Below are 12,970 nucleotides of genomic sequence, written 5' to 3' on the forward strand. Positions count from 1 at the left end.
CATTAGGAATTTAGTTCCACGAATGTGCGGACAGATAGATTGTTGGATTGCTGTGAGCAAAATGGCCTTTATATTAATGACGAAGTTGATGCATGCTGAAAGGGAGCGCAGAGAAATGCGCATACGAAGTAGTGGCGACTAAATCGCCTTTCCCCCCCCCCCCCCCCCCCGTGACGTTGTGCCTAACGGCGGTCCCACGGGATGCGAACACATGAAAAGGATTAGCCTGGTTTCATTGGGCCACTTGAGGGTAGTGTGCTACCCCAATGTCCAATAAAAAAAAAAAAAAAACAAAAAAAGAGCCCGTCCAGAGGTAACCTAACCAGATACAAGTAATCTCGGGCGATAGCGAATTATTATCGTTGAGTTATCGAGTCGCTATCACCGAATCGTCGGCTTTTTACCTTACCGGCTTGTAATCGACGGGTAGCAGATGTGTAATCGGTTGTTTATTGAAGTTAATCGGTATCTGCTTTAAAACAAGCTTCTATAAGAAACCGATAACTTTTCGATAGTAAATCAACGTAGGGATAACAAATCAAATACATTTCGATAACAAATCGATAACTTTTTGATTATTTTTCAATAAATTTTAGATAGTAAATCCATTACTTTTCGACAACTTTCTGATAGCAAATCTTTAACTATCGTAAAGATCGCTGATAAAAATTGTTAACACTGTGATAACAAATCGATAACCAAAAGATAAGTTTATACATTTCTGACAAAAACCCGATAATATGTTGAATTGGCCGGTTAATGAAGACCTAAATCTATAACAACCCAACAATAATTCGTTGGCACGCTGCTAACAAATTAGTAGCACTTTGATAACAAATCGATACATTGTCGATGACGTACAGATAAATTTCCAATAACTAAAAGATACTTGTTTGGTAAAATAAACTTTTCGATAAACATTCGCTGTCGAATTGTAACGTAATAAACCGATAATTTTTCGATAACAAACCGATAACTCGTCGATAAAATATCTAAAATTCATCGAAAACTTTTCTTATCGATAGCAAGTTTGTAACATTTCAATAAGAAATCGATAACTCGTCAATACCTCTTCGATAACTCACCTTAAAAACCCGATAGCTCGTCGATATGGAATGGATAACACGCCTATAATCGCCAACTCAACGATTATTCGAATTTTAAAATTGAACTTAGAGTGTTCATAAAAAAAAATACGTATACGCCATGTATGTACCACATATTTCTTCTTCATTGAATTTTGGTTAATTTAATCAATTAATAGATATGGAAATCTCGCACTGGTCCCTACTTTTCCAACCGTGTAATACTTGATCTTATTAGGATGAAAAATAAAAAAAAGTTATTTCATATTTTTGTCCGTCTTGGCTCCAGGCATATGCTGTATATAATACACTGGATTAAATTTAAATCCTTCCGGAGTGGTAGCTTTAATATCCAATAACATACCAACAATGAATTCTGCATCAAAGATGTGTCACCGCTAGTTTCGTGATCACTTTCAGAGTATTTCACGATAATTTCGTAGATATTAGGAAGTAGTTTCGTGATTTTTCGGCATTACATGCTAAGGGGTAACATAAAGGACCAATAAATATCAGAAATGTGCGGCATTATTTATAATTTTTATTTAGATATTATTTCAAACGACGATTCTTATATATTTGTGAAAACATTCCCACGGCTTTAAACGTTTTCATTACTGACTAAAGGGATAATATCGGTAGATACTGTCTGGCTTTCCGGTCTTTGGTAGTGGGCTTACCCTTGCCATTCTCCGTTATTCTGGAATGGCAAAGGCTTTTAACGACACGTAGAAAATATGTGCTAGGCTGCTGATGCCCACATGGCGAAGGTGTTTTGGCATCGGCATAGGTTTTCCCTCTGGCACTATTGATATGGGAGGCTTGGCCTTTTCAATGGCTTCTTTAACCTCTGCTGAGGTAACGGAGAGGTGCGACTCTTCATACTTGTGTTTATGTGCCTGTTGATTTGGACGATATCTAGCATTGTCAACTGAAGTATACATTGCAAATTGGCTACAGAAAGTACTTGTGATCAAAACGGCCTTGAAAGCTGCAAGGGAGAAAAAAGAAGTAATTTTGGTAAAATTTTAAAGGCAGTTGACAATGCAACTGCTTTACTATGTGGGGATAAAAATGTGACACTGCCGTTTGTCCGTCCTGAAAACGTTAACGAAATGTCACGTTACTCTTTCCTCGATTTATTCTATTGGGTTGTGTAACATAACATAAAATTTCAGTTCTCTTAAATGCAACACCTTTTAGAATGTCGATATAAGAATCGGCTTATAAAGATTTCGGTTTAATTTCGTGATGCCATTGGAGACCATTTTAGGGTCCTTACTTGGCCATTTTTTGATCATTTTATGGTCGGAAATATTCATCACAATCATCATAGAATTATCCCGGAGAAACTTGAAATAACCCAAAAAAATCATCCCGAAAATAACAAAAAATAGAACCCGAATTTATCCCAGAACTATTGTATAGTGATATGGAAATTACCTTATAATTATCTGAAATGCCCACAAATCACCCACAAAATTCCGCCGGAAGTGCTTTGAAATAGTCTTCAAAACCATTAAGAAATTACTCCAAACTGATCTGTAAATAATCTCGAGAAAATCGTGAAATGTTCTCCAATATCATCAGAAAATTACCAAATATTTACCTCGAAATACCACGGAAGAGCCACGAAATAGTCCCCAAATTATCTCGAAGAGCCCCAAATTATGCTGAAATTATCTCGAAATAATCTTCAAAATGATCCCAAAGTTACCCCGAAGTGGTTCCTAAATGACCCCGGGAGAGCCCCGAAATAGTCCCAAATACACATAAAAAATTGACCTCAAAATGGCCCCAGAAGAACACCGAAATAGTTATCAAATGATCCGTACAGTTTTTAAAACGATCCCGATATAACACCGATTGACTCCTAAAACCATCCGGAAATTACAATGAAATAAACCTTCTGGGGAAGACAATGCTTTCCTACCCAACTATTCTGCTATAAAAAGTATATCGTTTATTTGCTGCGCTATAAAAAACGACGTGGCTCGTTGCATCGCTAGAGCGTCACTATCATTTTTATGTAATGTCTCTTCCCATTGGAAAGTATTGAATTTTTATGCTTAAAGTTTACCTACATATTGTAGCGAATTTTGGGAGTTCCTAATAATTGTGCACCTTCTGCTAACGTTCGAATCTCTCAACTGTCTAATAAATAACTCTAATATTCAGTGTTGCAAAATGGTCTTTATTTAGACTAATTTGGGAGTAGTACAATTATACTTCAATATCACGTACTTGACAAAAGCGTGTTATAATCAAACTGACTAGTGATTCCTCAGCTTGCGCTGCTTTTATATTCTCAGTTAACTCTTAAGGTCTAGACGTCTCACCTTCTAGAACTGTTGTATCTCATACCGGGTTATTTAGCTATATACATGTATGTGCGAGCAACAACTTCTTCTCTTAGCTGATGACTACATATGTGTATGTTAGATATTCTTTGTCGCCTTCCATGTACGGAAGTGTTGCTTGCTTTCATTTGTACATGTACATAAGAGCGGCTGCTTGCTGTTTTTGTTGTTGTCATTATTTACTAATAGCATAGTGATGCTAATATTCGCAACAATATGTATATTTCAATAATCGAGCTACGATGTACGCTTATTCCATTTTTACTAATCGAATTCTGAAAATCGAATATTAGATAATTCGAATAATTCGAAAATTTGATTAACCGAATATCACGAGCTCTAATTAGTATTTTATATAAGTACACATAAATATTTTTTTTATATGTATTAGCTTATTTTGTGCCAGCCAAGCACTTGAGAAGACCCAAACATATTGAGAAATTAAATAATGTCTTAAATATTCAGCCATTGGCCAACTAATAACGAGAACATAGCGCATATCTCACGCTAATATTCACATACACACAAAGACACATTTAACACAAACAAAAGTTAACATACTACAATAAATAATTAATAAGGAACCATTAAGAACAGATATATAAATATTTTAATCAAATGTCCAGTGCAAAAACAATAAAATACATATATATATATATATATATATATAATATAAACCAATAAATACATATGCATAATACATACACAACTTTATTTAATTAACAAATAACTTTCAATATACTCAAATAGGAAGCCATAAATAATTGCAAGTAAGTGAATAAAGAGATAAATACCCTGCAAAAAACGCGATTAGTCTAGGATGAATCCGGGATGAGGCGCAAAGTTCTGATCTCTTTATATGGGTTGGAGTGCTCCCTTTTGTTTGCGCATATCCTATGGATAGTGTAATTGTATCTGTTTATGCCTGAACGGGTAGTGTCGCACTGGGCCTCTTTATACTCCTACGTGTACTGACAACTCCTTTCTCTACTCTCCATTATACCCTAACGGGTACTGTTCGACGCGAGCCCTTTGTACCCCTGCGGGTACTGTCGGTCAGATTCTCTATGCTCACCTATGGGTACTGTCGTACAAGTCATTTTTCTACTCGTACGGGAATTCTTACAGATTTTACAATTTTTTTAAATTTAATACATTATTCTAAATTTTTCTTCGTATTGCTTTTTGTACAATAATAAAAAAAACAAATATTACGATAGTGGAACATATTGTCCTAGTATTTTAGGTTCGGAATAGAGCTCCGTATTTTTCTTAAATAATTATATTCAATCACATTTAATCTTTTTATTTTATTCATTTCGTTGCTGTTTGTTTTTTATTGTTTTTTTTTTCTTCAATTTTCTACATAAATTTTAAACTCACTGATGCCAAATATACCCAAAAGGAAGGGAATCGATTATACCCCAATGTGGATAAAAGAGATCAATCGCAAACCGCTCTCCTTAGGGATTAATTACACGATTTTTTGCAGGGTATGTATTAATTATACTAATACATACATAAACGACTAAACAAAATAAATACAAATACAACACTACTTACATTCGTCTGAATGTGCATTTTGTGGCCGGTTTTTTTGTTTTCTTTTTTAAGCAAAAACTTTGACGATAAACAACAAATAATACAAATTCAAGCAGTGACTGCAAACACCTGCCGCTAGCGTAGCGTTTTTGTTGTTGTTATTGTTGTTGTTATGTGTGTTGAACAAGCAAATGCGTCCTAAGCTATTTATGTATCTATGTACGTATGTTGCTGTTCTTACTATATGCTATATGTGTTTGTACTATACTTTGTTGTAGCTTTTTCTACTACATATGCAGTTGATATGTTTGTATATATAAATTTCTTATTCACCTTAACGTTGTGTTGCTCTGACGCTTAGTTATAATGCTTTATGCATGACGCGTTTAATAACATCAAATTGACATGTGTATGTAAATATATTTTCTATAACTGTCTATATTTATCTATGTATATGTTTATCTATAGCTACGTACACACCGTTGACGTTATGTATGGTAATGACGTTTTTGCGCTGAAGTACGATTGTGCAAGCAACAAAATTGGCAACAACAATTAAACTTTAAATGTAGTATGATTTTAGGCGCTTTAGCGCCACCTTCTTTGTAAATTCCAAATGGAAGTGCGAACACAGTCAACTGAAATAAGAACACGAATAAAAAACACACATTAACTATTCTATACTTAAACTACGACCATAAATGCCGAAGGTGTGTAGGGTTATGCGGGGGGGCGTTGATGATGTGGGGAGCGCAAGTTTGCTGCCAATTGTTTTCTTTTTAATTTTTTTGCATTTGTTTTTATGCTATTAAAAATTTTGCTAACAAGTGTTTCTTAGGGTAGCCAATGGGTGTAGGATTTAAGCATTTTTTCTTTTATTTCGACGAACAATTTCACTATTACTACGATCATGTATTGTCTGACATTCTGACAAATTAACAACTTGAAGAGGCCACATGTTAAGTTGCAGAGTGATTATTTGGCAATCAAGGCTGAGGCACTGAACAAGAGCACTTAGAAAGTGGAATAGCATGAGTTATTTTCTTAGGAGACTTATTAAAGTGTAACTGCTCAGAAGGTTCATTGCCGGCTTCGTCATAGTTAGTTATCTGATGAATTGAGCGCAACACAAAGCTTTATGGCTTAACAGCTTCTACAACCCAATTGTCATGCTTACCTTCCAGAAAGAATCACTTAACAAATATGAATGTATTATGCAAATTGTTAGCAGGCGAGGCTTTGGTGACTTTAACTTTCTCATGGAACTAGGAAGGGATGGCATACCACTCAATCATTGAATTATAATTAAAACTGTTTGTTACTCTCAGAGGTGAATTTCTGAACAACCTACGCGATATTTTTCAGGACCGTCAGGACATCCTGACTTGGAGTGCTGGGCCTTTGTACGGGGAGGCAACCCTGGAAAAATAGAGCTATTTTTTTTTTGCTAGAAGATACAAAATTCCCCTTCCAGAGCATTCTGTGAAGATTAAGTTGAACAGAAAACTTCCCTGCAGAGCAAACATGGCTGATATGCCACCCATAAGAGCTGGAGAACCCAGCCAAGGGTAGAATACTGACTTTAGGAAACGGTAGTCAAGCTGGGCTACTTCTATTGGGTAGAGGTCTATTGGAACGCACTTAACACGACGAGTATTACCAAAATTTTAGTGTCAGTATGCTCTACAGTGTTACTACGATTGGAGAATTCAACATCTACTTCGACAGCAAAGTGGCTATTAAAGCCTTAAGTTCAAGTTTTTTGCGATCGAGGGTGGGTCCCAGTGTCCATGGGTACCACAGAACAAAATACATATGGTTGTAGCGAAAATGGGTACCTCTGGTCACCTATGGTCTTCTCCTCAGTTGATGGGCTTCTAGTCAGCTGAGAAAATGCTGGGAGGACACTTTCTCTTACATAGTATTGAGAATATTTTGGCTGGAAGTTGAAACCAAGCGGTTTGCTGAAGCATTTTGGTTTTTTATGGGTCATTGTTTAATTAGAGTCAATGAGGTACATCGCAACGTACTGTTAAATTCATTTTACTTCAACGTCGCGACACTTTATGCTTGACTGGCCAGCTTTTTCCAGAATTAGGGGTAAGTATGATGGCCTGGCCTCATTTTTGGAGGACTTTTCCAGGCGTCAGACTAGTCTTATACGAAACTATATCGTTTCCACGCAATGGTTCTCTAAATAGCTATAGCTATCTTATGTGGTGTCATTTTATCCAACTAAGCTTTCCCTATTACTAGCTGCAGAACTTAACGGCTCTGGAATAATATTCTATAAAAGCATGCAATTACTGGCATATGCTGATGACGTTGATATCATCGGCCTAAACACCCGTGCCGTTAGTTCTGCTTACTCCAAACTGAAAAAAGAAGCGGTAAAGATGGGTATGATGGTGAATGAGAAGCATATACGCCTTGGCAACCACGCTACTGTTGGCAGCCAATTGAAAAGTAAAGTCTTCTCTCGGCAAACGAAGATGATACTCTACAAGTCGCTTATCGTACCCGTCCTGCTATATGGGGCAAAAGCATGGACCATGACAACAGCAGATGAACAGGTTCTGGGAGTGTTCGAGAGAAAAGTTCCTCGAAAGATTTATGGACCTCTACACGTTGGCGAAGGCGTGTACCGAAGAAGATTTAACGATGAGCTGTATGAGCTATACGCTGACATCAACATAGTCCAGTGAATTAAAACTCAGCGGCTGCCCTGGCTAGGCCATGTTATGCGAATGAACGATGACGCTCCGGCCAAGAAAGTGTTTCTATCGGAACCCGCCAATGGAAGGTGAGGCAGCTATGGAAGGAGAGGCAGAGGGCGGCCGCCACTCCGTTGCATGGACCAGGTGGAAACCGATTTAAACTCCCTTGGTGTGACCAATTGGCGCCGGTTGGCAGAGAGAAGGGGCGACTGACGCTCCTTGTTGGACGGCCATAACCGTTTAAACGGTTAAGCGCCATTTAAGTAAGTGAGTAAGTAAGCTTTCCCTACCAACCTAACTTTACCTAACCTTACTTACAACCACACTGTTTGTTCTACCATATAGCATGAATGCTATTTCCTGGCCACAAAATTGTGCTTGATTTTGCAAATAACCTGACCAAATTCTCTATTTTTTTATTATCAGGGTCCTTCCAAGTAATCCATAGGAGCGCATGACAGTCTGTTAATGCTTTCGCGGAATGGCCCAGCCTTTGTTGTCTATATAAGCATAGTCTAGTTTTTCACAGCTAACCTGGTCATACTAGTATGTGGCTCCTTGGTAGTTTATTTATAATCTCTTGTTATAGGACAATATTAGCTAAGTAGGAACTATATGATAAAAAAAAGAGGGACGTGGTACTTTTTGGCCTGCAATCCTTGGCCATCTCATGTCCTCCTGCGCGTCCTTGAAAAATCACTAATTTTTCCCCATGTATCCGGAAAAGAAAGATTTCTGGGACTTCTGTATTATAATGGAAATAATGTCATCTACCCCAAGTGATTTGAGGAGCGAGAAGCTATTTATTGCCAAGCAACTTTCTCCTCGACTTATATCTTTTCAATTAACACATCAGGTACCTTTTGATGTACCGTTTCTGCTATATGCGATACACCACTGTGGTAGTCTAGAAAGGGGTGCATCTGTAACGATGTTCAGTGCCTAGGCAGCTGATCCTATCAATGTTCCATCAGCGCTCTTCACAAAGTTTTTTTTTTTAATAATAGATAGCAAGGTTCTGAGCAGGGAAGTCTTTCGTGGCCTGCATCTACTGGCAATGTTTTTTCAAAGTTTTTTTCTTCGCAATGTATACTGCATTTTTATATTCCCTCTGGGGCCCATACGCTCCTGAAAGGTACCATTCGAGTGACATTCCTTGAAACCCTTCCTGAAATTTGACCTTAACTCGATAAGGGCTTTATCTTACAAAGAAAGGTCCCAAGGAGGTTACCAAGATTTGCTGTCCATAAGATGATATGCGTATTTCTACTGAGCCTATTACTAACTGTAGGAAAGACTCCAGACTTTTTCTTATATTATTTTGTGGTGAATTTTCCTTCGTTCTATATTTTAAATTTTTTTTTAATGGACGTTGTGGCAGGATCATATAGGATAGAGAGGTTTTTTTGGCGAAACCTCCCAGCTCTTTGTTCAATGATACTGCAGGTCAGCTGCTGTTGTAATGTCAAGGACTCCGACTCGATCGGCGAATTCTCTTAGCTCCAAATGGTAAAAGTTGGAGAACGACCTTTTTACATAAACACAGACTATTTGATAGTATGAAGTTAAAAAGACTCCCACCTCTCACTTAGATTTCTCCTTCGCCATAACGCATGTCTTGCACGCGCTTCACGGCCTACAAGGAGCTTTTTCTTGCTGGTTATTCTTTTGATTAAATGTGGCGCCTTCGGTAGGGTTCAGTACGCTTTAACCGTTTAGTGAGCGCCGCAATATCGTATGTATTGAAATAAGGTAGAGAATAAGCGTTAAACGTATTCCCAACAAGTATACACGCTCTCGGTCTTACTTCTACATAGTTGTAGAATAGCATATTATTTCTGGGGTATATGCTCATAATTTTTAAGCGCCGCAACCACGGTTCCTGCACAAGGCAGATATCAATGTCCTCCTCCGTTGTAAAGACAATGAGAAATACATACGTTTTCCATATTATTTTCTAGGCGGATGAAAGGCATTTGAGTGTTGTCAAGAAGAGTTTTACCCTCGAAGCTTATACTTTAGGCGTACAAAGCAATTTTAATGAGTTTGAAAGAAGGTAGGTGGTTTCGCAAAGTTTTGAAGAGCATAAATGCTTTTTTAGTTTGGTCGCTGAACAGGCCTGTAGCAGCACTTTAGACGCATTCTTTCTATGAGAAGTTCTTACGGATAAGCCGACTCGGCGTAGTCTAACTTCGTTTCCTACATAGTCGAATTCCATAAAAAGCCCAACAATTTGTCTTAGATAGTTTCGACACCTATACATACAAATACGTAAGTGAAGAATAAAACATAATGTAAGGTCTTACAAATCAATAAACATCAATGGAGAAGAAGGTGATAGATGAAGATATCAAATGAAATAATGAATAGCATAAAAGGCAAAGTTCAAATGAAAGACAGTAAATATATAAAAGTGCATGAACGAACAAGCAGTTAGAGAAAAGTGCGTATTTTAAGTAAGAATATTTAAGATAATACAATTTAATAACATATATAGATAGATAGACACATAATAAATAAAGTTGGATAAAAAGTATACTAATTAGCTTAGTATATAACTATTCTATAGACTTTTTGCCTCTAACTGTTTCCTTGTATCTCTTACAGTATTTACACTAAACACTGTTTGTACTACAAAGTACCAGACCTTAATCAATTTTTGATGATTTCCTTTCCGCTAGCTTTTAACACAAAAGCCTATACGATGATTGACGGAACTAAATGCAAGGCATTAAAGGATTTCAAAAATATCCAAAGCAAAGCTTCTGCACTGGAAATTCTACACGCAGTCCTATGCTTATGAATTCTATATATAGTAAAAAATAAAGTCAACCTTTAACATAGATTTTGATTCACTTTAACTTTCCTTCTTTTGCATTGCTATAATCAGACGCACAACTTGAGCAAATTTTTGAAAAAATTCCATAATATACATAAACTTGTTGCCTTGCGAGAAAGTTTTGGGTACTTAGAGATATATGTGTGTGTGTGTGTGTCTGCCACACATGAGCCTATGGAAATTTCGGAAACACTAACCATATACGTTACTATGTAATAACACAAACATTCAAATATTAGTATAGCCTAGCAACTCAGTTCAAATTTATTAGCGCTGGTCATTTGTTCTGACTTAAAGGCGCACCATTGCCATAAATAAATGACTCTTAAAATTCTGTGTAATGGCACAGCTGTGCGCAAAAATGTGAAACATAATATTTTACACTTGGTTGTGAGTACTTTTGTGTATTGCGTGATTATGTGGGTCATTCCAACGAAGTTCGGCTAATAACAAAAAAATGGTAAAAACGACAGAAACAATTCTAAACCTTATCGCTAAAATTTTGAAAAAGTTTATGAATTATTTTATTAATATTTTACTTCTGAAAATTTTATATGCACTCTGTTTTGCAAACACTAATTTCAATTTTTTTTTTAATAAAAAAAAAATAAATATAAATAGGGAAAAATAATTAAAAAGGTTAAATAAGTTGTACAAACAAATTTTTATTTTGAAGAATAAGAAACTTTAAAAAATGGAATAAAAAGGAACAAGGACAAAAAACGGATCGTCAGACGAAAAGAAAAAAAAAAACAGAAGAAAAAATAAAGGACAAAGTAAAAAAAATTAAAAAAAAGGAAAGAAAAGCAAAGGGAAAAGAAATGGAAAAAAGAAAAAAAATATATCAAAATATGAATAAAAACAAAATCAAACTAAAAGTTAAACAAAAGCAAAATAAACCCGAAAAATAGAGTTTAAAGCAAAAATAAAAAAATTAAGAATGTGAAAAAAGCCTAAAAATAAGAAAAGCAAATAGAAAAAAATTAGAAAGATTAAATGAAACTAATAATAAAAGTATTTAAAAAGAAACAATAGAAAAAGAGAACGACAAATAAAAAGAAATAAAGGAAAAAATCAAAAATAAATGAAAAGGAATTGACAGGAAAAAAGGAAGAAAAAAGAGATGAAAACGAAAAGAAAAACTAACATGAAAATGAAAAGATAAGGAAAAAGAAAAACAATAAGAAAAAGGAAAATAAGAGTAAAAAAAAAAAAAACTAAAAAGAAATTTATTAGAAAAATAAAACGGAAACATAAAAGTAACAGAAAATAAGAAAAAGGAAAAGAAAAATAACAAAATAAAATAATAAAGGAAAAGAAAAGTCGAAAAACAAAAAAAAAAAAACAAAATAGCAAAAAAAACAAAAACTAAATAAAAAAGGAAATAAAAAGGTAAGATGAAAAGTAAAATTAAAAAGGGAAAGTAAAAAGAAAAAACTTTAAAACTTTAAGTGGGTTTTTGGAATAACTTAAAATTTCTGAGACTTATTGGAAAGCATACATTTTATATGTTTTAAAGTAGAAGGCTAAAACTTGAAAACCAATTGCCGATCTCTGAAACTGAAAAGTTGTTTTAAAATATGTAAATAATATTTTTTTTTATCTTACAATCTTAAAGCTGAAAAGACGTAAAAACTAAAATTTATTGTCACAAATCAAGCATTTTCGAGTTACTTTTTATATAGAGTTTAAAAAAAAATGTATCAAAAATTTTAAACAAACTTTTTTAAATGCAAAACTTTGTGTTATTAGAATAAAATAACCAACTTTTTAGAGTTGAAAATAAGAAAAAGATTTTTTTTCTGTTCAGTTTCCATTTGAGCTCCTATTTTAATATCTTTGAAGGTCATAAACGTGTAAAATCGTAGGATCCTTTATTTTTTATTTTTCAAAATTGTTTATATTAATTTTATTTCTATGCGCAACTTTATAAAAAAAATTATTTTAAAATCTTTTGAAAAACTGTCAGAATTTCGAAAATCTTAAGGCCGAAAAAACTAGAGTATCTATAATAACGTATATATTATATATTTTAGCTCCGAAAATTGAGATTATTAATTTTTTTAGTTTCGAAACTTTTCTCTCATAACTTTTCAATTTTTTTTATGATTTTTGATGTTTTTTCTGAATTTGAAAAATTAAAAATTATTATTTTCAAAATTTAAATACAATGCAAATGTTTTAAGCTTTTACAACAAGTTATAAGTTAGAGTAGAGAAACTTAATTTTCATTTTTATTTTAAGAGTTGCGTTAATGATAATTTCTGTTTTATGAATATTTTTTTGGACTTTTGTTATGTCAAATGAATTTGAAACATTTGTTATTTTTTAGATGTTTTCTCAAATTTTTTTTTTTTTACATTGAGTAAAAAAATTTCCTTTCGTATTTTTTTTTAATGTCTTTCATAATAGTAGTTATTATTTGAG

At 34.4% G+C, this 12,970-nt stretch overlaps 1 protein-coding gene across 2 annotated transcripts in view; it reads right to left on the reverse strand.

The window, feature by feature from the left end:
* Positions 1-12,970, reverse strand: part of Rab3 (RAS oncogene family member Rab3) — a 102,088-nt gene that overhangs the window by 87,369 nt on the left and 1,749 nt on the right. The window contains exon 2 of one of the 2 annotated variants that reach the window (XM_067774729.1): positions 5,009-5,625. The exons of the other annotated variant lie outside the window; for it this stretch is intronic. Coding sequence (XP_067630830.1) covers positions 5,009-5,026 — 18 coding nt within the window. The 5' untranslated portion in view covers positions 5,027-5,625. The remainder of the gene's footprint in view (positions 1-5,008; positions 5,626-12,970) is intronic. 2 annotated transcript variants of the gene reach the window in all.

Source organism: Eurosta solidaginis, chromosome 3 (genome assembly GCF_040869045.1).
Source record: "Eurosta solidaginis isolate ZX-2024a chromosome 3, ASM4086904v1, whole genome shotgun sequence".
In the NCBI taxonomy this organism is placed as follows: Eukaryota; Metazoa; Arthropoda; class Insecta; order Diptera; family Tephritidae; genus Eurosta; species Eurosta solidaginis.